The sequence below is a fragment of the Pimephales promelas genome, chromosome 19 (assembly GCF_988280905.1).
Source record: "Pimephales promelas chromosome 19, fPimPro1.hap1.1, whole genome shotgun sequence".
Classification (NCBI taxonomy): Eukaryota; Metazoa; Chordata; class Actinopteri; order Cypriniformes; family Leuciscidae; genus Pimephales; species Pimephales promelas.
This window is the reverse complement of record NC_142787.1, coordinates 17,311,727-17,339,546: the sequence shown is the minus strand read 5'-3', so window position 1 is coordinate 17,339,546 and position 27,820 is coordinate 17,311,727. Positions and strand designations below refer to the sequence as shown.

The 27,820-nt window shown below is 34.8% G+C and overlaps 3 protein-coding genes across 9 annotated transcripts in view; 2 read left to right on the top strand and 1 right to left on the bottom strand.

The window, feature by feature from the left end:
- Window positions 1-783: 783 nt before the first annotated feature.
- On the bottom strand, window positions 784-8,714 carry gtf3c5 (general transcription factor IIIC, polypeptide 5). The gene is made up of 11 exons (XM_039687978.2): window positions 8,520-8,714; window positions 7,759-7,957; window positions 6,605-6,803; window positions 6,281-6,479; window positions 5,393-5,497; window positions 4,547-4,661; window positions 4,290-4,370; window positions 3,533-3,621; window positions 3,334-3,416; window positions 1,189-1,331; window positions 784-1,068 (listed from the first exon to the last, which is right to left on the bottom strand). The coding sequence occupies exons 1-11, from the start codon at window positions 8,712-8,714 to the stop codon at window positions 923-925; spliced, it is 1,554 nt and encodes a 517-aa protein (XP_039543912.1). The 3' UTR covers window positions 784-922.
- Window positions 6,741-26,186, top strand: LOC120490647 (uncharacterized). Of its 6 annotated transcripts, none has more exons than XM_089123479.1 (28): window positions 6,741-6,827; window positions 10,033-10,280; window positions 10,974-11,667; window positions 13,269-13,381; window positions 13,543-13,605; window positions 14,086-14,256; window positions 14,378-14,511; window positions 14,599-14,693; window positions 15,166-15,220; window positions 15,341-15,481; window positions 15,570-15,746; window positions 16,218-16,278; window positions 16,702-16,870; window positions 16,981-17,105; window positions 17,963-18,335; window positions 18,826-18,957; window positions 19,105-19,141; window positions 19,961-20,053; window positions 20,158-20,800; window positions 21,070-21,197; window positions 21,749-21,891; window positions 21,986-22,275; window positions 22,580-22,733; window positions 22,822-22,855; window positions 22,962-23,057; window positions 24,394-24,808; window positions 25,077-25,302; window positions 25,390-26,186. In XM_089123479.1, exons 1-28 carry the CDS (start codon window positions 6,777-6,779, stop codon window positions 25,477-25,479), a joined length of 5,151 nt encoding a protein of 1,716 aa, XP_088979605.1. In that variant the 5' UTR covers window positions 6,741-6,776; the 3' UTR covers window positions 25,480-26,186. The 6 variants fall into 6 exon arrangements, with proteins under 6 accessions (XP_088979605.1, XP_088979606.1, XP_088979604.1 ...); XM_089123480.1 differs by having other exon boundaries at window positions 16,699-16,870; window positions 22,965-23,057; XM_089123478.1 differs by having other exon boundaries at window positions 16,699-16,870; window positions 25,393-26,186.
- A 550-nt stretch (window positions 26,187-26,736) lies between these two features.
- The window catches only part of rtknb (rhotekin b), a 32,432-nt gene continuing 31,348 nt past the window's right edge, over window positions 26,737-27,820 (top strand). Inside the window, exon 1 of one of the 2 annotated variants that reach the window (XM_089123662.1) lies at window positions 26,737-27,093. In XM_089123662.1, the coding sequence (XP_088979788.1) occupies window positions 26,983-27,093 (111 nt within the window). In that variant the 5' untranslated portion in view covers window positions 26,737-26,982. The remainder of the gene's footprint in view (window positions 27,094-27,820) is intronic. The other variant, XM_039688357.2, reaches the window with a different exon arrangement.

Genomic DNA, 27,820 nt, shown 5'->3' with positions numbered 1-27,820 from the left:
CAAAGACGTTTGCAATAAACAAATCAATTCACCATCTGACAAAATGGGTAAATGCAATGCGGGCTATTAGCCACTTTTATTTTCTCTATTGACCATTTCTCAGGGTTGATTTATTTTTTAAATGTACTTTCCGTATAAAAAAAAAAGTGTTGGCTACAAATAAAATGAAAGAAAAAAAAGTTTAGGGTTGGTATGATTTAGACATTTTTTTTAAAGCAGTCTTTTGAAAAAAGGCTGCATTTATTTAATAAAAAATTACTAAAGAATACAAAGAGGAATATTGTAAAATATTATTGCAATGTAAAAGTTCATATAAATGTCATGTATTCCTGTGCATTGGAAGCATAATTACTTTAGTCTTTGGTTCTTCAGAAATCATTATACTATGCTGATTTTAAGTTGTGCTGCTTAATGTTTGTGGAAATCAGGATGCATTTTTTTTCTGAATTCTTTGATAAATAAAATGTTCAAAAGAAGCGCATTTAAAAAAAATAGAAATCTATTGTAATCATGTAAAAGTCTTTACTGTCAGTTTTGATCAATTTAATGCATCTTTGCTGACAAGTATTTAAAACAAACTCACCCCAAAATTTTGAAATATATATATATAAATAATGGCCAGTAATCAGAAGAAAGAAATAAAAAACTATGCATAAAAGTATCCGAAATATAGAAAGAACAATTGTGTGACTATTTTGATACTGTAAATGAACTATCAGTTAATCACAACTTCTCTTTTATTACTGTATGTCAGATACTTTTTTGAAGAATTTGCACAATCAGTTAATTTGACAAAACCATTTATTATCCAACTGGGGAAAAAAAAAACCCAAACAAACTATTTTCTATCAGTGTCCAAAGTTGTTTTTTACATTTACACATTCAATCCTTTATAAGAGCCAGACATAAAACTAAAGCAGAATTACATGTAATCTGCAATCTCAGTTTCCATTTCGTTGTCACTTCCATCAGAAGGCTTGTAATCTTCATCATCGTCATCTTCATCTTCCTCTTCACCACTCTCAACAGTTTTGGGTCTAGCTCTTGTAGGCTTTTGGGTGGATGATGCTAGATCAACAAAATATCACGCAATATAAGAAATAAAGCCATTTTTATTTAAGAAATATTACTTTGCTGTATTTAATAATTTAATAACAATGCAATAGTTTCTTTGTGTGTGTGTTTTACCTGGGCGGTTAGGTTGGACGTGTTGCTGGATCATTTGAGAAATGATATTCCTGAGATCGTCGGCCGTGTGGGGCACACACCAGCCATCTCTCTCATCACACACTTCCTCTTTTCCATCATTCTTATGAATGATATTCTTTATTCTTAAAAGAAGAAAAAAGACAAGTGCTGTAAAGGTCAGGAGGAGTGGGATGGGTCTTTAAAGTGGATAAATTATTGAAAAGAAAAATAATCAACGTTCCAACCTGATCTCACAGGAAAACAAAACTATGTTACAAGGTAGCGATTTCCAATCAGTGTTCTTTTAGTGTTATTGAGAAGTGATTATGTTTTTTATAAATATTTTTTTATTTTTATATTTTATTAGTTTAATTTTAGTTAAAGTATTAGACATTTTGTTATACATTTTTGTCATTTAAAAGGTATACTATGTAACTTTCTTTTATCTAAAATTAACAAAATTTAAATTAGTCAATGCATCATAAGTCTTCTTCCAAAACATGTTTTTGTCTTACCATGATTCACTATGGTAAGCCTATTATAAGTGTTTATATTTATGCAGCTTTAGGTATTTGGACGGAACCCCAACTGCATTGGCACATCAACTGCCTTGAGTTGCTTGCGCTGGGCCGCTTTAAATCGCCACCACTAGGCAGGCACGTACTGGTCCGAACGGATAGCACTGCGGCCCTTGCATACATCAACCATCAAGGTGGTCCATCCTGTCGCAACCTGCTCACCATCTCCTCCTATGGAGTCAGAAGCATCTGAAGTCACTTTGTGCAATTTATATATTGGGCGTGCTCAATCGTGCAGCCAAGGAGCTCTCTCGACAGCCTACCCTTCTGGGAGAGTGGAGACTCTAACCCCAGGCGGTCCATCTGATTTGGAGACGCTTCAGACTTGCACAGGTAGACCTGTTTGCCTCTCCAGACACATCCCACTGGCAGTTGTTTTACTCCCTTGACCCTTGGAATGGATGCACTGGTACACAGCTGGTCCTGGGACGTATGCAAGTATGGTTTCCCCCAGTGAGCCTACTTGCAGTGTCAGGTCTTTCTAGTGGCCCCTTATTGGCCCAACCGGACCTTGTCCCCAGAACTCTTCTTCACGAGAGCCCCTCCCTGGCACATTCCTCTGAGGAAGGAATTAATTTCTCAGAGAAGATTCTAGACCTCTGGAATCTCCACATATGGTCTCTAGATGGGACGCAGAGGACTTAGGTGATCTACCCCAGGTGGTGGTAGACTCAGTCCTAGCTTTGCTCTGTCCGATCCATGCTTTGCGCCTGTACATGGACCGAAAGCAGAGCTTCAGGACCTCAGACCAGCTCTTTGTCTGTTATAAAGGCCAGCAGAAGGGAAAGGCTGTTTCTAAGCAGAGGATTGCCCACGAAGTGGATGCCATCGTCTTGGCGTACCAAACCCAAGGTGTGCCGTGCCCTCTCGGGTTGAGAGCTCACTCTACCTAATTGTTGCTTCAACCTGGGCACTGGCGCCTCGCTGACGATATATGTAGAGCAGCGGACTGGGCGACACCCAGCACGTTTGCCAGATTCTAAAATCTGCGTGTTGAGCCAGTGTCCTCCCGTGTACTCACCCCAAGTGGCCAGTGAACGCCGGGTAACCACACTGTGTCTCACTTGCTGCGCTATTCACCACCTATTGACTGAATATGTGCGCTTATTTTTGCTTTTCATGCCAGTTCCCCAAACCGGCGAACACTGTTGAGTTCCTCCACCACCCTCGGCAATCGAACGTGGCAGAGTATCCACACTCTAAAGTAACTAATGTGTATTCTTTCAAGGTAAGAAAGAACCTTCTTTACCTTGTCTTTACCTTGGCAGAGTCTGCTCTGCCGAATGTTGCCAATTGGCTGTATTTTTTTTCAAAAGACAATTTTTTTTAATTGTTTTAGTTTTAGTTAACTATAAAACTATAACATATGATGTTAATAGTACAGAAATGTATGATTAGAAACCAAAATTAAGGCCCCTAAACACACTCATTACTGGGGTGTTAGCAGATCATACGAAAACGTACTTACAAATGAGATTGTACGAATTAGCCACAAATTCATACGAATTAGCCACAAATTCACCAAAATACTTATGAATTGCAATGAGATTGTGTTGAAAGTTCTTACTTTTCTACGTCCAGATCACACAGCTGGTAGAACATCTGCCGGTATGGAGGGAGCATTCCCTCCCGGAAAATGTAGACTGATTCCTTGAGAGAAAGTTCCACAAAACTGGTTTAAAACGCTTCCTCGATATTAGCTGCTGATGAAGCCAAAATCCACTGTGATATAACATTTAAATTAAAAATGTAAAAACTGAAAATACCTTTAGTATGTACTTGGCAGCAGCAGGTTTGGGTCCTGAAGATGAAGAACTCTCCTGGGTGATGTCAGATACGCTCGCAGGTTGAGGAGCTAAAGAAGTGAACGAAACAACCATACACTACTATCATTTACATTTAAAAAGTTTAATACTACGCTACTATTCAAAAGTTTGGGCCCAGTACATGCTTTCATTTTTTTTTTAAATACTTTTATTCAGAAAGGATACATTAAATTAATCAAATGTGACAGTGAATATATTTATAATATGAAAGATTTCTATTTTAAATAAAAGCTGTACTTTCTATAATCCAGAATAAAATATAAAAATTTCCACAAAAATAGTAAGCAGAAAAACTGTTTTCAACATTGATAATAATAAATGATTCTTGAGCAGCAAATCAGCATATCATAACGATTTCTAAAGGATCATGTGACTCTGAAGACTTAATGATGCCTTCAAACATATTCAAATAGAAAACAGTTATTTTAAATTGTAAAAATATTTCACAATATTTTCCAGTGTTTACTGTATTTTTCCTCAAATAAATGCAGCCTTGGTAAAGTTAAAATACTTCTTTACAAAACATTACAACATTTTTAACGACCCCAAACTTTTAAATAGACATTAATCTCTTGAAGTTTTAGAACCCAAAACCTCTTGGATTTTAAAGGTCATAGAAGAAAAATTAAGTAATTATATAATGAACACCTTAAGGGGGACACTGTGTGCCAGAACATTTGTATCTGTGTTTTTGTACCTGTCTTGTTGATAGTGGTTGGGCGGCTGTAATGATAAGCGCTTCTCTTGGATTTCACTGGCATGTCATTGACACCAAATCCTACAGAGACAGAAAATTACAGGAATTATGCGTGTATTGTCCTTTGTACTCACATCTGGTGTCAAAAAAGTTTCTGCACTCTTATGGACAGTTTTGTATAGCAGTCTTGGCATGTTTAAGTCAAGGAATAAATCATACTTAGGACTGTTATGAATGTGTTTTGGATGATCTCTCACCATTTTTCATTCCGTAGCGGATCCTGAAGTCTAGAACCTGGTAGATTTTTGCTTCAGGTCTTTTTCGAGGATCGTATCCAAACCTGACCCACAAACTCCTCCACGGCCCTGTTAACTACACGTAAAAACTATTTTCATGTGAGGTTGTAAGATAAAGTTGCCATCAAAATTATTCACCCCCCATTGAAAATATTTGGTGGAAAACCACAGATTATCAGTGATCTGGAAGCTTTTTCAAGCAAGGAATGGGTCAAGATTGCAGTGGAAAGGTGAAAGAAGCTTCTAAGCACTTACAGGTTTATTGGAGGTTCTAAAGAATAAAAGATTTTGCACAAAGTTTTTGACTTTTGGGGGTTTAATAATAATGTAAATGGATATTTTTTTTACCCCATTAACTTTACATTCTCAGAATCACTCAAATGTGTATTAATACACTTTCTATTGTTGAATTGTTTTCATAAAATGTTATTGCAGGTCGAGGGGGTTGAATAATTTTGATTGCAACTGTATATAGTGTGGCCCACACCGAAAATATGGGAATCAAAATGCAATGCCTAGAAATAAACATTTTATGATTTTGAAAAACATGGAATTTAGGGTTACTTCTGAATAGCTTCTTGAACTTTAGTTCAGACAAACAGATTTTCCCAGCACAATCTCACACCATTGGTTGAACCAATGTTGCTATAACAGGCCACACTAACAAACAGAAAAGTTGATAGTGCCACTTAAAAAGTGTTTGTGCACCACTAATGGCTTCGATGGGTTAGAGACAGTATTTTAACACACTGCAAATAATACCACATTATATTTAAGTTTATTAAACGTCTAGTTGTCTCTACTCACCATGTAGTACGCCACATAAGGGAGGAGGTGCTTCATCTTCTCAGGGTGAACGTTGACGTTGGCCTTGACGGCATTGCGAGACCATATGGGTCTTTTCTCGAAAAGCTGCGGATGAATCATATTAATCAGTAGTATTTTCAAATGAAACCGCATTGGAGCACAGGTGGGATTATGATAAGATAAGGATATTTTCCCATAATATATACCCAGAGTTGTTGTCCAATAGTTGCTTAAGTTGACAACTTTTTTTTTTTTTTTTAAACAACTTATAGTTTTAACCTGTCACCTAGTTGTCAAACATCCATTCCCACGAAGCACTGAGAATTACGTAAACAAGTCTCATAACATACTGTATATGCACTCTTGTTCAAAAGTTTGGGGTCAGAAAGATTGTTTTAAATGTTTTTGAAAGAATTCTCTTATGCTTACCAAGACTGTATTTATTTGATCATAAATACAATTAAAACAGTTATATTGTGTGATTATATTAATACAATTTAAGCTGTTTGATATTTTAATGTATTCAAAAATGTCCTTTATTCCAATTAATTTACTTGAAATAGAAATAATTTGTAAAATTATAATGTCTTTACTGTCTCCTACTGACCACTAAACTTTTGAATGGTAATGTATCTGATTATTCTTTTTCTTTAATACTATATATATTATATAGAATATATTTCTTTAATACTATAATCAATTAGTACAAAAAAGTAATTTTTTTTTTTTAAATGTCGTCAGCTTCTTCATCATATGATTTTTAGTTTAGCCCCTCATATAATATTAAAAAAATATTTATTTTTTTTGCTTCAAATCAAATGTTCTGATCATCTTGGAGATGGTTGCTGTATTTAACACATTGAAAACAAGTAGAACTATTTTACCAACCTGTTTGAGTTGCTGCTCTACCTTTACATCGCTAGGATGGACGCAGACCTTTTTCCAGCTGGTCACTGCAGCTTCTAGAGGTCCTGATGGAACGGTCTTGTCATCAAAGTTGACAAAAATGGCATTGTTTGGTCGGCGAGCCCGATTCGGGGCAATTAGATGATCTTTGAGGAGAACAGACTGCATTGCAGTCTCCCTGCTGTTTATTGGGAAGCAGACAAATTATGTAATCAACAAATCAAACCACCAAAAACATACATACAACTGAACTTAGAACAGTTCAGATCATTTGCAGTTGTAACCAGTCAACTTTTCAGGTCCTACCAGTGCAATACATCTGGACGATAGTAATAATCCACAGCCGTGTCCAGGCGAGAGAAAATGGGAGGAGGAAGGAAAAGTGGCACAGGACTGTCATAGAATTCCTTCTTCTCAGGTTTGCGCAAAATGATCTTGTCATACAAAGACACCTGGCTGCCATCTGGATCACTGTGAGATGCCAGGTACTGGAAGTCAGCCATTCCTAAAGAATCAAGGTCAAAAATGTGTGAGTATCAAATGGATAGTCCACCCAAAAATGAAAACTTTGCCATTCGTTTACTCACCCCTATGTCATTCAAAATGATCAAAATGAATGAATCTTTTCCAGAGTCAACTCGTTCATTTCATTCGTTGAATGAACCAAATGACACACCAAAAAGATTTGTTCATTTTGATAAACGAGTTTGAACAGGAGAGTCACGAACACGCATCACAGAACAGAGCAAGGCAAGCATTTGAGCTTATAAAACCTAAACTTTGTTATTTTTTTTTTTTAAATGAGCGATCGTTTCGCTTGATAAGACCCTTATTCATCGTCTGGTGTCGTTTAAAGCCATTTGAACAGTTTGCAGTTTGCACTGAAACTGTCTTTTGGACCTTGAACCGTTTGGTTCCCATTGAAGTGCATTATATGGAGAAAAATCCTGGAATGTTTTCATCAAAAATCTTAATTTCTTTTTGACTGAAGAAAGAATGACATGGACATCTTGGGTGACATGGGGGTGAGTAAATTATCAGCAAAAGTTTTTTTTTTTTTTAAAGTGAACTACTCCTTTAACGTTTGTCTGTGATGCTTTTGATGTTTAACGGTGCCAGTGATAGACAGGTTAAATACTCTACAAGTCTTATTGTACAAAAGTTTTGACCCCCTCATTAAAAGCCTGAGACTTTTTGTAGTTTTGATGTTAGAAGAAAATAGTTGGATCAGTTTGAAAAAATATATACATATATATCTTGCCAAATCAAGTGTGGTTTCATTCTGATTAATCGTGAAGCCCTAATAAAAACTGTATTCATGTAGCATATAATTTAAAATAAAAAAATATCAAGAATAATAATATATATTTAAGTTGTGGTAGAAATTTCTTAAATTTATTTTTAAAATATGAATTCAATTATTTTCGAAAATACTAGCTGGTGAATGTAGACTTTTATACCTTGAAATTTATATGTGGTTCCTATAAGTCCCACTATCTCCATGCTGATTTGGGTCTCTGAACTGTTTCCTTTACGGGTTCTGCGGCGCACTCTGAGCAGTAGGTTGGTGGAGGAGTAGCGGTTTCCATAAGCTGGATGGCAGAAAGGATCTTTCGGCCGAAAGCGGAGTTCAAGTCTTTTAGAAGAATCTGAGTATGTCTGTCAAAAAAATAAAAATAAATAAATAAAAATAAATAAATCCCAGATTTAAATACATTCTAGAATACACATTTATTACCACTAATATATCCTCATCCAATAAAATTGGCTAAATTAAATGGAATAATTTGCTAATACAATTGAAAATCTTGTTAAATCTGACATATTTCTCTAGGTAAATATGTCCCAGATATCATATGATTTTTACATAATGTATAAAACACATCTGCTATGTTATTATTATTATTGTTATGTAGGGAGAGGTGTAATTAATCAAATATTGTTTAAAATCAGACCGAATAAAATACAATGACACAAAAAAGCAGTCAAAGAAATACATCTAAAAGACGTATTCCTTATGCCGTATTTTTAAACAAGGAGTCTTTTCTCCTTGGCTGTCATTTATATCAGCCATGTAAAAGATTAATGTAAGTCACAAGGACTGTTCTAGAAATCAGTAACACTTCTGAAATACAGCAACAAAAATTCAGATTCAGCCTAAATGAACACAGTCTAAAAGCATGTGTCTTTTTCATTTAAAGCATCAATGCAATATGATCACCTTGGACACTCCCTCTTCACCGCCAATGCTGTCCAGCATTCTGTCCACATTGTTTACGACTCCCGGGTATTCAACACACAATAGATTAGTGTCAGACAGAACAAGTGTTGCTGAATTTCCTGACACAGAAGCTGTATCTTTGCTTTCTCCTTCTGTGCGTGGGGAAGCCGGATTGTTTGTAGTCGTATGGTCCATTTTCACACAATTTTTGTTCGACGCTTATGCATACCGAAACCCCATCTTTTCAATGGTGTATTTCTATTAAAGTGTGTCTTGGTAAACAGTTAAAAGTGAGTGTACATGAACCTCTATGACATGAACGTGTCCGTTTGTGAAATTCATCCGGGTAGAACTTCAGGCCAGGAGAAGGAACGTTTGTTCCGGGCTCTCTGTGCGCATGCGCAGTAACAATCAGCAAGCATGGAGGACGTGAGCCGCTGAAGATTTTTACAATTAAAATCACCCTGGACTGAACCGCCAAATAAAGTAAGATTTTTGAAATTGCCTCATTTTTAAACGTATAGTGGTGTTGTAAAATGCAGTGTTGCTCTAATTAAGCGGCAAGCTTATGTTAATGGACATTGTTGGACACGACCCCCTCAATGACCAGTTGGAAAAAAAAAAAAACATTAAAAAAAAAATGTGTCGAAAACCAAAGAGCCATTTGTTTCGAGTATCTGGAAATTAAATATTTGTGCATCGCTATGATAATCAAATATATAGTTGCACGTAAACGTTTGGGAAAGAATTACACTGATGCAATCACTCGTAAACATCACTAGAGGTAACGTTAGTTAGTTGACACATTGAACTTTGTTAACGTTACTTGTTTTTGATTTATTGCCCAATGAGACATACATTAGCATTGTAAGAACCCCAGAAAGGTTTTAGTTAAAATGACTAATGTCTTATTGTAAATCATAATATAATAATAATGTCATATTATATATGGTCACACTATATGGTACAATAAGGTTCATTATTTGCCATTAGTTAATTTAATCTATTAACTAACATGAACTAACTATAAGCAATACATTTGTTATTGTATTTATTGATCTTTGTTAACATTAGTTAATATAAATTCAGCTGTTCATTGTTTGTTCATGTTAGTTCACAGTGCATTAACTAATGTTAACAAATACAACCTTTGATTTTAATTGCATATTAGTAAATGTTTAATTTAGGTTAATAAATGCTGTCGAAGTGTTGTGCATTCAACTAAGGTAGTTAACTAATGTTAACTTGTGAACTTTATTGTAAAGTGTTACCATATATATTATAAAATGATTACACAGATAGAGATGGTGCGCAGATCGAGAATTAGCATAGTATACTTCTATTGATATATTATTAAATTATTATACTTTATGTATGTTTATTTAACATGTATGTATGTAAGTGGTCAAATCGATTAATCAAGATAATCACATCTAACATAAAAGTTTGAATATACACACAAACACACACACACACACACATGCATAAATAAATATTTTTTTCCTTTAAACAGAGAAGGATGATGCGCAGATCGAGAATTAGCGTCCGCCCCAATGTGAAGCCCACAGGCCGAGCTCCGGTTGCTTCTCAAGATAATGTTCAGCCTCCCCAGGGTCCTGCTGACTCTGCTCCTTCTGAGAGGTCAGAGGTCATGCCTGAGAAGTTGAAGACTGACCCACCTATCGCATTGGGGCGGAGTAATGAGGAAGCCTCTCAGAGCAGGAGCTCTAATAACCAGTTGGAGGCCATTAGCCATGGAGCGTGAGTCTGAAACTAGTCTTATAAATATCAATCTAATTATGTCTATTAAACCGCAATTTTGTAAATCTGAATGTGTAAAATTTTTAGACTTTTACGATCATTTAATTGGAGTAAAGACTTACAGTATGAGACATATTTTAACTTTACATTTTGAAATGAAAATGTACATGCCAGGGACACACGACTAGCTGAAACATTCTAAGAACACGCTTACGGACCGAACACACTGAAGTTGTTAAGTGTGTCCTCAAAAATATAGATATTTTGATATGCATCAATACTGAAATACCGGTTCCAATCCTCCTTTCATGCAGTATCGATATTCAGAAATTCCAGTATCATGACAACACTGATGGTATTATTTTTGGTCCTGTGACTAATCAGTATTTCCATTATGGTTTTCACCAACTTTAACCATTTAAAATGATCTTTCAATGTGGGAAATACATTGTTTAAAGTTCAAATATCCCATTAATGTAGGTCTATAAACATGTTGGTTAATTACTTATTAGAGACAATACATTTTAGTTGTAGCAATTATCATAGGATACTGCTAAAGCTGCTTTAAAAAGTGTGATGTTCCTCAGAATTTTCTTTGTTAGGTTAGTTACTACTTGGACTAGATTTTGTTATGTCATGACTTTATGCAAGAGAGATTGACAGTTTTATCACTGATTCTTTGCTTTACAACAGGGATGTAGCATCTAAAAGTTCTGATGCCCAGGATTCAGCAAGCACCTCTGTGACTTCTGGCCCTCAGAGGAGGAAACGCTTCACAGCCCTGCCCAACTTAGCCAAACCACGAGCTTCTCCAGCCTCTTCTAGGACTCCTAAATCACCATCCAAGTCCCCTGTAAAACCAGTAACACTCAGTGAGACTGAAACATCAACCCCCACTGCAGAGACATCCATTCAGATACCTGAGCCTGGCCACAACTCCAGTGCACCTGGAATATGGAGACCTCCTGGAAGGAGCAGACAGGCCAAAGCACAGCCCATTCCTGAAGCCCCATTGTGGAATGACCAAGAGACAGAGACTCAAGAGGATGGCGGATTGGAAGACACTGTTGTACCGTTGACCGTCCAGCAAGGGGAGTCCCAACGTCCCCTTAGAACTTCCAAACCTGATACTATTTTGGTTCATGAAAACCCTCCAGAGTGTCCGGTTCCTCCTGCTGTGGAAGACATGGTCACACAGCAGGAGAGTGTTTCTGAGCCATCTCTGGGACAAAGCCAAACTGATGTGTTAAAAGAGAGACTTAAAGAACTTCAGCCATTGAAAATTCTTAATTCGTTAACAACTCTGAACGACCCGGCAGACATGGTCAGGTTAGCTCAGGCACGGAAACTTCGGGAGCTTCTTAAAAAAGAAATGAACAAAAACAAGGTGTGTATGTGCTTTACATTAGTTTGTGTTTAATCTGGGAAAAAGCTTTTGATATTCATAATATGTGTGTAAATATATATATATATATATATATATATATATATATATATATATATACACTACCGGTCAAAAGTTTTAGATTAGTAAGATTTTTTTATGTTTTTAAATAAAGTCTCTTCTGCTCGCCAAGGGTGCTTTATTTGAAAAATAGTATGACAATTTAAAATGACTGTTTTCTATTTTAATATATTTTAAAATGTAATTTGAAAGCTGAATTTTCAACATCATTACTGTTGCTGCTGATTACACATCAGTTTTCAGTGTCACATGATCCTTTAGAAATCATTCTAATATGCTGATTTTATGCTCAAAAAACATAAATTATTATTTTCAATGTTGAAAACAGTCGTGTACCATTTTTCCCCCCAAAATTCTATGATGAATAGAAAGTTCAAAAGAACAGCATTTATTTAAAATATAATCTTTTCTAACATTATAAATGTCTTTACTGTAACTTTTGATCAATTTAACTCATCCTTGATGAATAAAAGTATTTTCTAATTTCTTTCCCCCAAAAATAAAATATAAATTCCTACTGACCCCAAACTTTTGAATGGTAGTGATTAATGTAACAAAAGCTTTCCATTTCAGATCAATTCTGTTCTTTTGAACTTTCTATTCATCAAAGAATCCTGAAATAAAAATGTAAAAAACTGTTTTCAACATGGATGATAATCATAAATGTTTCTTGAGCATCATATTATAATAATTTCTGTAGGATCATGTGACACTGCAGAAGACTGGAGTAATGATGCTGTAAAATCAGCTTCGATCACAGGAATAAATTACACTTCACTATATATTCACATAGAAAAACACTGTTTTAAATTGTAATAATATTTCACAATATTACTGTTTTTTTTTTTGTTTGTTTTTTTTTTTTAGCAAATAATTGCAGCCTTGGTGAGCAGAAGAGACTTCTTTTAAAAACATAAAAAAATCTTACCGATCTTACCGAACTTTTGACCGGTAGTGTATGTATATTATTAATTGGTAAATAATGAACAAAAATAGTCAAGGCATGTTTTCCCTTAACTGATTTTCTTATGCTCCATTATATGACAATAAATACAGACATTGTAGTGAGTGACAATATTTACCTATTTACACTATCGTTCAAAAGTTTTTAAAATGTTTTTTTTTTTTAAGAAACCTGTTCTACTCACCAATGCTGCATTTATTTCAACAAAAATATAGTAAAAATTGTAATATTGTAAAATATTATTACAACTGCTTTCTATTTTAAAATATAATTTATTCCTGTAATGGCAAAGCTGAATTTTTTTAGCGTCATTACTTAATTTATTGTCACATGATCCTTCAGAAATCATTCTAATATGCCTATTAGCTGCTCAAGAAACATTTCTTATTAGTGTCTGTGTTGAAAACTTAATATGTGTATACATTAAGTTTTGTCCCAGGCTAAATAGGATTTTCATTGAATCACAACTGAATCAGTAGTGTAACCATGGCATATTTTGGGATTTATTTCAATGCTTTTAAAATGCTACTCCGACCTCTCCATTGACACTTGAATCTAGGAAGAAAAGAAGAAACCAAAGTTGGGAATCAAAGAACGCAAGGCACCTAAAGATCACACCAAAATGACCATGAGAGAGCTTATCTATTACCTGCCTGTTTCCAACCCGATGAAGTACGTGCTGTTCTTAATTCCTTTGTGTGTTTAGGAAGTTCATGTGAATGCAAGTGTTGATATTGGATTTGTGGTGCATGTAATGGCGTGTGCAGGGATTAAGACAAACTGATTATTGACACAGTGTTTCCTAGTTTTCAATGCCTTGTTTTTCTGCACAGGTCTTTCACTGATGAAGAGCAAAAAGCATCAGAGACAGAATTAGATGACTCTCCTACACCAACGTAAGCCTAATCACCCTGTCAATTTCCAAATAGTGCACATATGCCATTAAGATGTCTATTCAATGCTGGTGTTGTATTATTATTTGCTTTGCATAGAGGGCTATTTTAAAGGCTCCTAATTTTGTTTTGAAGGTCTCCTGCAATAGGTTTACATGCCTCCAAGTAAAAAAAAAACACTTTGATTTTCTCATAATATACATTGCAGAATCATCTTTTTTTTTCATTGTCTGAAACGCTTCGATTAAATGATTTGGTCTCTAAACCCCTCCTTTCCAAGAACCTACTCTGCTCTGATTGGTCAGACGGCCCAGTCTGTTGTGATTGGTTTTCCGCTTACAACTTTGCAGACCTATTTCATTCACAAACATCTTAATACTGTTATATGAATGGTCAAATCTGGAAAAGGTGTAAATGAGGGCACTGTATTAAAAATATGGCATTAAGTTTAAACCCTCATCAGAAATTCTTGTTTCTCTTTAGTTCTTCTAAGACTCCAGCTGTTCCATCGGTTCAGGAGACGGTGGAAGAAGATGCTGGTAATGAGGAAGATGAGGAGAGAGTGGACGAAACTCAGCCGGAGGAGGAAGAACCTATGGTAGTTCCCAGGGTGAAGGTGGCGGAGGATGGATCTCTGATTATAGATGAGGAGAGGTCAGTGACGTTCCTTTTTATTCTGAGCTGCTGTTCATGGAGAAGTGCAGTCCAGGAATTAGTAACGGTGAAGTGTGCAGTCTTTCCAATGTTAAAAGTTCTGTTGTGTGGGTTTGTTTAGTTTAACAGTCCAGGTGTCAAGGGCAAAAGGACCCAATCCGGCAGAAGACAGAGATCCCATATTTGAACGTGGTTCTACCACCACTTACTCCAGCTTTAGGAAGGGCACCTACACCAAACCCTGGTCAAGTGGAGGTCTGAAGTCACACACAGTGCAACTCTTAATTTAAAGTGTGTCGTCTATATTTAATTTATATATATATTTTTTTATGTCTATTCCAGAGACTGAATTGTTTTTCTTGGCCATAAGCATGGTGGGGACGGACTTCTCCATGATTGGTCAGCTGTTTCCACACAGATGTCGACTGGAGATTAAGGTGGTCACAATATATTTTGTGTTTTGTGATCTTGTATGTGTGTATTCATATCATGCCTGATAAAGTCATTGATTTCAAACTATTGTCCAAATGTTTTCAGTTGAAAAGTTACATTTTGTTTTTAAAGAAATCTCTTATGCTCATCAAGGCTGCATTTATTTAATCAAAAATAAGCAAAAACATTAAGATTCTGAAATGTTATTATAATTTAAACTAAATCTTTTCTATTTTACTAAATTTTAAAAATGTCAGTAATTCCTGTAATGGCAAATCAGAATTGCATAATATTTATTTGGAGACTGTGATATGTTTTGTATATGTTTGAATAGAAAGCTTAAAAGAACAGCATTTATTTAAATAGAAGTCTTTTGCAACATTATAAATGTTCTTCTTGAATGTGTGCCATAATAATACAAGCTCATCTTTAAGAGCCTCAATCACCATATACTTTGGTGTTCTCTTAATCCCCCAGAACAAGTTCAAGAAAGAGGAGAGAAATAACTCATGGAGAATAGATAAATCTTTCAGTAAGTGACCTTTAGTAGTTAACCTACCATCTAAAAAAAGAAAAATGAAATTGGATTCCTTATGGAATTGAGTATTGAGACAGTTGGCTGAAAATGAAGTAAACTGAAGTTCATTTTCAGAGGAGAAGCGACGTCTGGATCTAGATTTCTTTCAAAAATTGATGGAGCAGGTCCTAAAAGCTGAGGAAAATAAGAAAAATAAAAACAAAGAGCTCACCAAGTTGGCTAAAGCACAGAGTAGAGTCCACAGGACAGTAAAAGGTCAGTTTATTTTAACTTTTAATCTATTTAAAATGTAGGTTTTTTTTGGGCAAATTCGTATGTACACTTAAACTATTTTCTGATGCAGCGAAAAGAAAAAGAAAGGAAATAGACACTTCAGAGGATTCGGACAGTGACGTGGTTGCTGGAGAAAAGGAGAATGAGGACCTCTCAAATGATGGAGGAAGTGATACCACTTCAAAGAAACACAGGGGAAAAGGGACAAACACTCCACAGAGGAGAATCAAGAGGACAAATGGAGAGGGTATGCTTTAAGCCACAATGGGAAATATATTTTGTAATAGACCAAGGCCTGGTTTTGATTAAGCCAGGAATAGACCTTAGATCAATTAGGACACTTAAGTAGCTTTTATAAATGTGACTTTGAAAAACACTTTACTGGTCTTCATACTGAGACAAAACAATGGCACTGACATATTTTAAGTTATGTCACGGCAAGTCAGTTATAAAACAGCTCAAATATGCATTTTAGTCTGGAACTAGGCTTAACCCTTGCCTGTGATTTCTGGGGGAAGATTCTTCAAATCTCTGAAAAATATCTTGAGTTGGTTCAAAGTATATCTTCCAATTGAAATCACAGCCTGTGCATAGTAAATCTTACTGGCTGTCTTTTTTAGATTGTTTTTCACATTATTATTTATATAATTCTTTATGGCATTGATTATTGATTATTTTTATTGGTTAACATTTGATATATTTCATTGGATTGTTGCAGCAATAGATGAACCCGAGGACTGTGAAAATGCCACTTCTGATGGTCAGTCACAAGATGACAGGTAAGAATTAACCAAAATATAAGATTCAATCCTAACATTATTATTCATGCTTTTATTCATTTTTTTTCCTATTAAATGTGAGGTGTAGACTATCATTCAAATGTTTAGGGCCATGCTAATATGCTGATTTTGTGCTCAAGAAACATTTCTTATTATTATCAATGATGAAAATGTGAAAAATTGTGGAAACTGATACATTTTCTTTTAGGATTCTTTGAATAGAAGACTAACATTTATTTAAAATATAACTTTTCTGTAACATTATACATGTTTTTACTGTCACTGTGGATCTGATTAATCGATCCTTTCAGAATGAAGTATTAATTTCTTTCTGAATGATGACTATTATCTGAACGATGATGTAATTTCTGCACTACTCGTGTAATTTATGTAGGGGGTTGAAAATGATTCTCTTTCTAGCAGGTTAAGGGAAGCTGATTCTTCAGAGAATATAAACAAGAGTCCTGCTATTAAAGCAGCTCAGCTCAAGGGTCGATCCCAGAGACCGATCCAGAACTTTAGCCGAAGATGGGGAAACAGGCGTCCTGAGCCCAAAAGCAATACCCGGGAGGGTGGGACCTCAGTCAGTCAGGTAACGTTTTCAGCTGTTTAATGTAAGATTCAACCTGTGTATTACTGTACAAAGGCAGTTTTTTTGTGACCGTCTATTTTATCTGTCATTGTATGATTCACTCTTTTTAGGTGCCTTCAGAATTGATACAAGAGGAGAAGAATAAGCAGTCAAAAATTTTCCTTGAATCGGAAGATTTAGAGGAAGAACCTGACCTTAATTCTGTACATGAACAGATATTTAATAAACCAACCAGGTAAGCGTGACAATATTTAGAATATTTCAGTCATAACCCGGTTAGGGTTCTTAATACAATTTTCTAAAAATTATTTAATAATATTATAGTATTTATTTCTATTTTGAATTGACTTATATTTTTATATTTTTAGTTTTTATTTGAAATTTTCTTTTTGCAATTGTACAGTGTGTTCGTCATTTAAATTTTTTATATTTCTATTTAGCTTTAAAATAAATTCTGTTTAGTTTTAGTAATTTTAGTACTTCAGCTTAAACATATTTAATTTTAGTTAGTTGCCTAGGCAAGATTTCTTCAGTTTAATTGTTCATCTAATATTTGTGTTTTACTGCAAAACAAAATTATTTTAATTGCTTAATTTTAATTAACAATACTGTAATGCAGATAAAATTGTGAATAGATTTAGAATCTTGATAAATTATTGTGTTGGATGTAGAGCTGCTCTATTAATCTTTAAAAGATTGCTCGATTCAAATACCCACGTAACCTTATTCCTGGTTTTCCTCTCCTCCTGATTGATCAACTTGAGACCAATCAGCCCGTTCAACCACACACACCCCACAAATTGAGAGCTCGGGAGGTGCTTGATTCTTCAAATAAAGAAGATTGTATATAAATTATATCGCTATTCGTCATTCATTAAAGAGATTGTTCAAAAACTATGATTCATCCAGCAATCAAACAAGTGAAGTCTCTGAGTGAGCCATTAAATATTCATTCAAACTGATTTTAAGAAAACAGTTCTAATGAATTTATTTTATTTTTGATGATAATTTTTTTTTATTTTTTAGGCTTTGTTCTCCGGTCTTGTTTTTAGTTTTGCTAGTCATGCTAATAATTATTTCTCTTTTATTTAGGTCAGGAAGGATCCCTAAGCTCTCTCTGCATGTGATGCAGGCAGCGGCAGAGGAAGAGGAAGATGAGGAAGAGCTCTCTGAACCACCTGTGTCTTCCAAAACTCAGGGCATCAAGGCACCCGGCCGGAGGGCTAAATTAAAACCAGGCCCCACATTGAAACAGGGCATGCACAGGAGAGGGAAATCTAGACTGGTGACCTTACGGGCCTCTGGAGCTGAAGATGATGATGAAGAGGACGAGGACGTAGAAGATTGTGTCCTGAGCCAAGTGGACTTTCCTTCATACCCTGAAGAGGAAAACCAGGCATTTGTGCCAATGAGTCTACGCCCTCTACTGCCCGTTAATTCAGAGGTGGTAGAAACAATGGAAGAGGTTTGTTTTTGTATTATCTTAAAGGACCTTAGTGGAACACCCTTCGTCTCATATCAGTGTGGCTTTCTCTGTTCAAAAACTCCCCTGTTTGAATCTGATGATTTTCTTTTTTTGCATAAATTATGTTGTTATGGTTACTAGTATTCAAAGAATAAGGCCAGAAACATATTTTACACCAGGTGCCATAGTATTCTTGGAAAAAAAGTTGCAGAATTTTATATTATAATTAAAAATTATTTTGCTTTCTAAACACTAACCATGATTATTTTATTCCATTATCAGTTTGTTAGAATGAAAAGAAATCTGAATATAATTTGGTGGGGAAAATGTATTACTTGCTTAGAATGTGTTTCTGACCAAAGTGATGTTCAGTTTCGTTACACCATTTCTTTCATATTTATTTCTGCATGTCATATCAAAAACTCACAACCTTCCTACCTTTCATTGTCCTTCCCCTTTTTTTCTGTCACTCATTCCCATTGTCTCCCAGCTGGACATTTCTGTGAATGTGCCTGATATCCTTGGCACATCCCAGAATGCTTTGTGCCCTGAGATTTCATATGAGCAGGCGGCATTACCCGCTGGTCCTGTTACTTATGAACACCAGTTGGACCTGCTTGCTGTAAGTCTCCCCTGCGTCATTAATGCCCCTGTTTACTGTTGTGGTGTCCATTATGAACACACAATTTATTTGTCAGCTGAGTAGTTTGTTTTGTTTGTTGTAGTCTCTAATGAATTGGTACTAATTTGTGTCTGACTTGTTTTTAAGGATGTCATTGAGTTTCTTGACCCAGACCACATGGAAGGTAAGGTGAAACTCTCTCAAGCTCTCTTTCCACCATCTGAATGAACTACCAGAGGAGTTGTTATTATCTATATTAACTATGCATTTATGCCATATGTAGTCAAAAAGGTCTCCAATATGCAATGACATGTTATATTCCAACATCAAATTATTTGGGCAAAAAATGCACAGATACAAGCGTTTTCTGTTTAGATAAAAAAAAAAATTTACTTTACATAATTGTTCAAATAAAAATTCAAATAATTCTAACATTAAATATAGAAGAAATCAAATACGCCTAGTTTTCGGTTTCAATATTTTTATTTATTTATGACAAATTTGTTTAACTTAAGTTGACAGTCGTTTAAAACTGTTATAATATTGGGCCAAAAATAAGCTGATAGTAATCTAGTTTTCTTTTTGGATAATTCTCTTTTGTTTATGTTGCATTTATTCATTCATTTATTTATGATACATTTGTTTTATTACAATTTACATAATTGTTGAAATAATCTTAATAATGATAATAAAATACATCCTTTAATGTATGTATGATTTATGTGATATGATTTAATGATTTAAATGATACATACTTATATTATAAAATATATATTCTTTATATATACTTGATATACTGTAACAGGTATATGACGATAGTCATAAATTTTACTATAAATTAAATATCTTTATTTTTTTCCCAGTTGTTTTTGAATTACTTTTCCATAACAATTTGTATATGTGCCATCGACCAAACTTTTAAGAATGTTGTATGATATTGTGTGTCTTTTACCCAAAAGCTTTAATATTCTGGTGGTTCATAATGTGTACATCTTTCTTTCAGAATGTAAGGAGATCAACAATGAAGCTGCTCAGACTCTTCTGACCATCGGGAACTCGGCTCAGATGACCCAGACATCCGAAATACCCTGCACAGGTAAGAATAGCTTCATAATGCAACCCTCTTATTTGCCTGAATCCAAATGGGCACTGAAATTCGAAATCTTCATTAGAAGCGTGATTTAATTAAATCTTTTTCAGGTGAAAATGATATTCTTGGACAGTCAAGCATTGTACATGAAGAGGTGGTCCATGAAGAAGTTATCACAGAAACAGTCGGTCCTTCTGTAAGTTGCGAGTCAGAGTTGAAAGATGATGTCGAATTTTCAAGCTGTAAAACTCATATTCCAGAACTTTCTGCTGAAGAAACAAAAGAGGAGCCAGTCAAATCACAGTCAACTGATGCTCATCTTGATCCCATTCAACATGAGACACCGGATTTGGCTTGTTCCAATAGTGTTCCACCGCCTAAAATAGGCCGTTTCTCCAAACCCAATATTGGTAAAGGCCTGAGAACCAGACGAGCTCCACAGCAGAAAATCTATCCAGAACTTGTTACAGATTCTGTGGAGCGCTCTAAGGGTCCATCTGTCACGGAAAAGGATACAAATGCAACACAACCCATGCAAGAAGATTCAGTTCCCGTGGTTCCTACTTACCCTGAGGTACTACAGCTAGAAAAATCATCTGAAATAAGAGAAGATGGTCTCAATGTTGTTCCTGAAAGAGTGACTGAAGAGGATAATGGATCTGTGTCATCTCTGAAGAGAAAGAATGATGATAAAATCACAGAGGAAAAAATAAAAGCACAAGAAGAGGCGGGAGAATCACAACTGACTAATAGGTATTGAAACTGTAGTATATGGTCCATTTATTTATTTGATTCATTTAATTTCACTGATGCACTTAGTCAGTGATCTATCTTTTGTGATTTAACATTTAATTTAATTATTTTTGTAAACAAATACAATAAAATCAGTTAAAATGGTTCTTTGAATAGCTAAAAATGAATGCTTCCAATGGTGACGGTTCTATTCCCATGTTGTGAGACTGATATTCATGTGTCTAAAACATGAGTAGTCACAAATATTGTCTATATGTTGTGTGTTTCAGTGCGAGTGAGTCTCAGAGCACATCAGATGAGCCTGCTAAACCTGTCAGGAGGTCCCGTGGACCCAAACCTAAACCCAACCTGACTCAGACATCCAGACACACACGAACACAGACACAACACAAAACAGGTATTATAATTCAAATCAACAAGCCACTATTATCTAAAATGTGAACAGGCTCTAAACGTGTGAATCTCACAAAAATATATATTTATATTTAATAAATATTATATTTTACATAGTTAAAATAATCAAATTTTTGTAACTGTAATAGATCTTTTTTTTATTTTAAATAAAAACAGACAGTGATTAAATGTAATAAAACATACTTTCATGGTTGTAAAAAATGTTTTAATGTTTCTATAATAAATATTTTTTCTAATTACAGCAGGGATTTTATTTCTTCTTGCGATTTTTATTTTTAAAACGTGCATTATTGATGTAAAGAATTGACTAAAATTTTTTCCTAAAAACCATTCCGAGTTTTATTATACAAGATTTAATAAGATTTTAATTTTATTATGCAAGATTTAATTTAAATTATTTTTATTTATTAATATATGTGAAATCACATTTATGTTTAGGTTTCATGAGAATCACCCTTAGACAGAACAAATGTAAAAAAAAATCAAAACAAAAGTGCAAATATGATTTTTTTATGTTTGCATTTGTTTACTCAGTTATAAATGAGAAACTGCCTGCTGCCGAGTCTTCCACAAGCACTTTCACTAAAAGTCCTGACGAGGGTGCTGTAGTTTCCTCAGAATCGGATGTTTCCCAAAGTGCAGCACAAGAGGTTGCATCGAGCACTGTATCAGCACAGGTAAAATATCAGTTAAAACGGATATGACAAGTAGAATAATTACAATAAGGACATCGGAATAATAAATATCATGTGTTATGTCTCTTTAATTTAGGCTGTCAAAGATGTCACACCACTAGTTGTTTCTGAAGATGAGTCCAGGAAGAAAACTGTGGTCATGCTGGATGAGAACAAAAAGACCAGTCCAGTAAAAGTTTTTGAAGACAGCACTGTAAAGCATTTTGGATGTGAATCCGAAGAGATATCTGCAGAAGCCACTCCTGAGGAACCTTTGTTTATACTTTCTCTCACTGAAATCCCATCCACTTTAGATGAGGGGTTGGCCTTTAGGACAGAGCCCCTCCCAGTGACAGCGGCATCCGAGCTGCATTCTCACGGTCAAAGGTATAGTTTGCTTTAAACTGTTATCTGATGCTGTAAAACACTAAGACAATGCACCAAGTCATCAACAAATATATTGTGAGATGTCCTGGTTTCACCTAGTTGACAATTTGTTAACCAAATAAATGGAGTGTATATATATATATATATATATATATATATATATATTTTTTTTTTTTTTGTAAGACTGGCTTTCTGTGTTCTCAAATGTCAGTGTTTAAAACAGATTTAATTCATATATTTGCAAATGGTACCATATCCTTTTCCTTGTATTTATTTATTTTTTCCACATTCTGATTAATTTCAGTGCTAATGAGAGCAGGGAGGTTTCTCACCTTCTGATCACAGATGCTTTAGTTCCTGTGTCAGAGGATGAGGAAAAGAAAAGTGGAGATGGGGATGTGGACAAATGGAGGAAAGGAGGATTGAAACGCAAGACACCCGCCTCAGTATCTCAGGGGGTAATACATACATTTTGACTTTCTGTACTATTGATCCTTGATAAGTAGTCTAATAAGTGGCTAATAGTGAGGTCATTTCCTTTCCTAGAGTACCGAAGGTGAGAGTCTGGCTGAACATCATGGTGAGAACATTTTCAGATCTTTATGATTAAAAAATAAATGTATGGTATCATCTGTCAGCATGTTGTAATATCTGTTCATGAATTGCACATTTTCTTTATGACTTAGTAGTGGAATTATTGGGAAGCCCTGTGGCAGAGGGGACTAAAGATGAGAAGGAACATCTGGAGAAGAAGAGAAAACTACCTGAGAGAACCAGGAGAGGTAAGGGAGCTGAAATGACACTACCAATTTTTTTATGTTTTTGAAAGAAGTCTCTCTAAGGCTTCATTTATTTGATACGGTAAAAACTATAATACTTTGAAATATTATCATAATATAATATAACTGTTACTGTAATATATTTTGAAATGTGATTTATTCTGAATTTTCTGTATCATTACACCAGTCTTCAGTGTCACATGATCCTTCATCCTTTGTTCTAAAATGCTGATCTGGTGCTCAATTTGGAAAACGTGCTGCTTAATATTTATTTATTTATTTTATTTTTGTGGAAAGCATGATGCACATTTTTCAGTATTCTTGGTGAATATAAATTCAAAAGAAAAAGCATTTATTAGAAACAGAAATTATAATTATTTTTGTTGCATTACAAAACTCTTTGATGTAACGCATTATTGCTGAATAAAAGTATTAATAATGAAAAATAAATAGTAATACAATAAGTAATATATGTAATATATATATATATATATATATATATATATATATATATATATATATATATATATATATATATTAGGGCTGTGCAAAAATTAATTGCAATTAATCGCATCCAAAATAAAAGTCTGTGTTTACATAATATATTTGTGTGTGCTGTATATAATTATTTTGTATATATAAATACACACATGCATGCATATATTTAAGAAAATGTGTTATTCATATATAAAATATTTATATTTATGTAATATAGATTATGTATTTATATATATATATATATATATATATATATATATATACAGAATTTAAGCGCAAATAATTCTTAAATATATACCTGCATGCATAGGTATTTATATATACAAAATAATTATATACATCACACACAAATATATTATGTAAACACAGACTTTTATTTTGGATGCGATTAATCGCAATTAATTTTTGCACAGCCCTAATATATATATATATATATATATATATATATATATATATATATATATATATAATTATTATACAATACCATTTAAATATATTATAATATATTAATATATTTTAAAGTTTCAAAATATATTAATACTTTTATTCAGCAATAATGCATTACATCTATATATATATATATATATATATAAAATCAATAAAATTACTTAACATAAAAAGTTACTATTGTCACTACAGGATCAGTTATTGTTAAAAAAAACTCGCATTTGTTCACGTTTTCATCATTATTCGACACTCCACATTATCTACTTGTTAACAAATTATTAACTATGACATTTTTAAAAAAATCCTTTAAAAAATCCTTTAATTATATACAGTGTATGTCAAAGATTACATCTCATAAAATATGGGTTTCACCAATGACCTCTTCTGTGTTTAGCAAAGCTGCAGGTGAAACCCATCCCCATTTCAAGGCGAAATGCACGAGGTGTGGATGCTGAAGAGGAAACAGCAGCGCTCTCTTTAAAAGAGACTACCCCATTACCCATTTCAACACGAGAGACAAGATCAGTGCCAGAGCAAACTGTGCCTGCTGACGTTTCAACAACGGACAACTCGACATCAGCCACAATCTCAGACAGAGAAGCAAACACAGACCTCATCGCGACCAGCGATAGTTCTCGTTCACCTCAGCGAGAAAATGATCCTCAAGAATCTTCCCAGAAGGGTCCCTCGCAAGGCATCATGGGACAGGTGGAGCTCCCAGGCAAAGAGACAGTTGAGTTAGCTACTGGACCAAACTCCCAAAGTGTCAGTCAGATCACACCCATTGCCACGAGTGGGTCACTTACAAGGTGGCTGGCTCTTTTACAATGTCTTGATTTTGTTTTGAGGGTCTACTAGAATGTTTTTGTGATTTAAATTCATTATTGCAGCACCTCTCTTCCCAGTCTGGCTGTAACACTCTGTTTAGTTCCTGTTCAACCCCTTTGAGCACTTTTGGAAATGTCACAGATCTTACCATAACATTAAACGCATAAGTACTTTTTTATATATTGGCTTTGATTTCATCCCTAACGAATACAACGTTACAATATATATTTTATTTTTATTCTTCTTTAGACCTGGCAGAAGACCAAAGGGGTTCCTGTCCTTCATTTCTTCTAAGAGTACACAAGGACCCCCTACAGCTCATCGAGGGGCCAAACCAGTTCCCCAAAAACCAACAGTCAACACCACACGACCTGAGAGAAAACGGATAGCAGCCGGCCCTGTTACCATGGCAAAAAACCCTAATGTAAAGGGACCGTCACCAACCTCTGCTTGCACCACTGCATCTGTCATTGAGGTATCATACACTCTGATATTCCAGTACTTCTATTGCCACATTGTATATTGGTATTAATAGAATTGGATTTCATCTTTCTATGCTCAGCAGAACTCAGAAGAAGAACCCACCAGTGTCTCCAAGTACTTTTTCAGTGACATCTTTACTGAAGTTGATGAGCTAGAAGACCTGGATTGAGGTTGGAATAACGAGCCAGGAACAACCAAGCAAGTAGTGCAAATATAGATTGACATCAGTAGGGTGTATAGATGTGAATATGAAGTTTTTACCAAGAAGAACCACAACTGAAGATATGCAGTGAAAATGTACCTCAATAACTTGAAATATTTACAATGTCTTTTATTTTATTATATTTTTTCAAGGATAAGTACTAATTCACATTGTTAAACCAAATATGGTTTTGATACAGTTGCACTCTTCGTGATGTAAAGTTAACTGTGCCTAACTGTGTATTATTTGATCGTTGGTCTTAACCTTTTGCATTTTATTTCCAGTTATGAACTGGCAACATGTTCATTTCTCTCAGCCAATTCCTTAACATAATTTGGTTATACTTGTCTTTTTTCCCTTTGTCTTTAGGAAAGACCCTTTTTATTTTTTTTGTAAGTTACTTTATCATTTATTTATTTCAAGAGAAGTTTTGAAACAAACCTCCATTTTAAATAAGCACTGTCCTTTTTCTCCCAACTCTATCCTGTTTTGTGTGTGTTGGATTTTAGCATTTTCAACATATTAGCATATATTTTTTTTTAATCTTCAGCTTTTAGTCACAAAGCCTAGCCTTTGGTCAGTTTTATGCTGTTCATATTCGATTTTCATATTGTGTTCAAATGTTCTATAGGAAATGTTTTACTTGTATGTATTTGTAAATATGTTAATAAAAATGTTGTTATAAAGGTTGAAATTCAAGTATTGTCAGAATCTGTCTGAATATGGACATTTTTAAATATATACAATGTATTTTATAATGCGTATGTAGTTCAATAAGAACGTTGTAGCCGGAGATACTTCTCTCTGTTTTTGTTTTCGACGATAGTCCGAATATAAACACCATAGCCTGTAGGTGTGTAAGTAGTAATTTGGGATAAGACTGAAACACGGTTTGGAAAATGGATTTATGGTGTAGGCTACTCGCTTATTTAGTGCTTAATTTGTTTGTTGTTATAGGTTGTTGGTGGGAGTTTCGATTTGTAACGTTAGATGTCAGCAATATTCAGAATCAGTAGATTCAAATGAAGATTGGTTAGCGTGTAGATGTTTCTAAATTCTAAACTATGTCATGGAATTTGAATGGGTTTAATGGAGGATTCGTTTTTTGAGCCGTCAATCGCCCCCTGGCGGAATAAAAAGTCTGTGCCATTGGACAACTTAATTCACTACTAAACAACAACAATGGCGGCGCTGTTTCATTGTGTTTCAGTCCACAGTCTGTTTTCAGTGTGTTCACAACTCTAGGCGCCACCCATACCACGAACTGGTGAAGAAAAACACCCCGTTTTCCATAGTTGTTTCCACATGTCCAGCGGGATTTTAGAACAAATATACTAATGACGCATTTAAAGTATATATTTATACATTTGGGACGGAATTTATCTTTATTTTTAATTTAACAGTTTCACTTAGTAAACACTCGGTCGCTTTGGATGGTTGCTTGAGTTGGATTTTCAACATAGAGCAATAATGTTCTGCAGGAACCAAACTTCCAGAGCCACTGTGGCCCGCGGATCCGCGATGGAGATGGAGGTGAAGAGAGGCCGGTTCCGCATGAGTGTGCTGGAGGATTCCGCACAGGTGAGCGATCGCAGCAGCACACCTGCGCATGTGCAGAACCACAACAAACTCATCACAACACCACCGAAAAAACTCGATTTTAATGCGCAGGCGTTGCTCATTCATATCCCAGGTACGCGTACCCACATCTGGTACGCGTAGAATCCACATGGTCTGATCTGGGCCCATAGTTGCTGTCTGGGGACTTTGTTGAGTTAGTTCTTATTGGTATGTGTAGGCTATAAATTAGGATTATGGCTAAGATGGGCAACATTTTGCATTGGATTTCAGTCTAGTATATTTGGTAAGATCTCATTTTAGTGTGCAGGATTTTGTTGGAGGTTGGATTCAATATCGTAGTATAATTGTGTAGGCTAATTATTTATAACATGAAGTCCCCTATTCATCTAATAAAACATGGATCAGACTGCGCTACACCATATTGTTAAGGGATAGTTCACCCAAAAATTAAAATTGCATCACCATTTACTCACTCTAAAATTGTTCCAAACCTGTATGAATATCTTTGTTCTGTTGAACACAAATAAGCTATTTTAAAAAATGTCGAAAGCCAAACAGTAGCCTACTCCTTTGACTTCCATATGGAGAAAAAAAGTAAATAGGGTCCATCAACCATTTTTCAAAATAAATTATTTTGTGTTCAGCAGAAGAAAGAAAATCATACAGGTTTGGAACAATGTGAGGGTGAGTAAATAATGACAGAATTTTGATTTTTGGGTGAACTAAC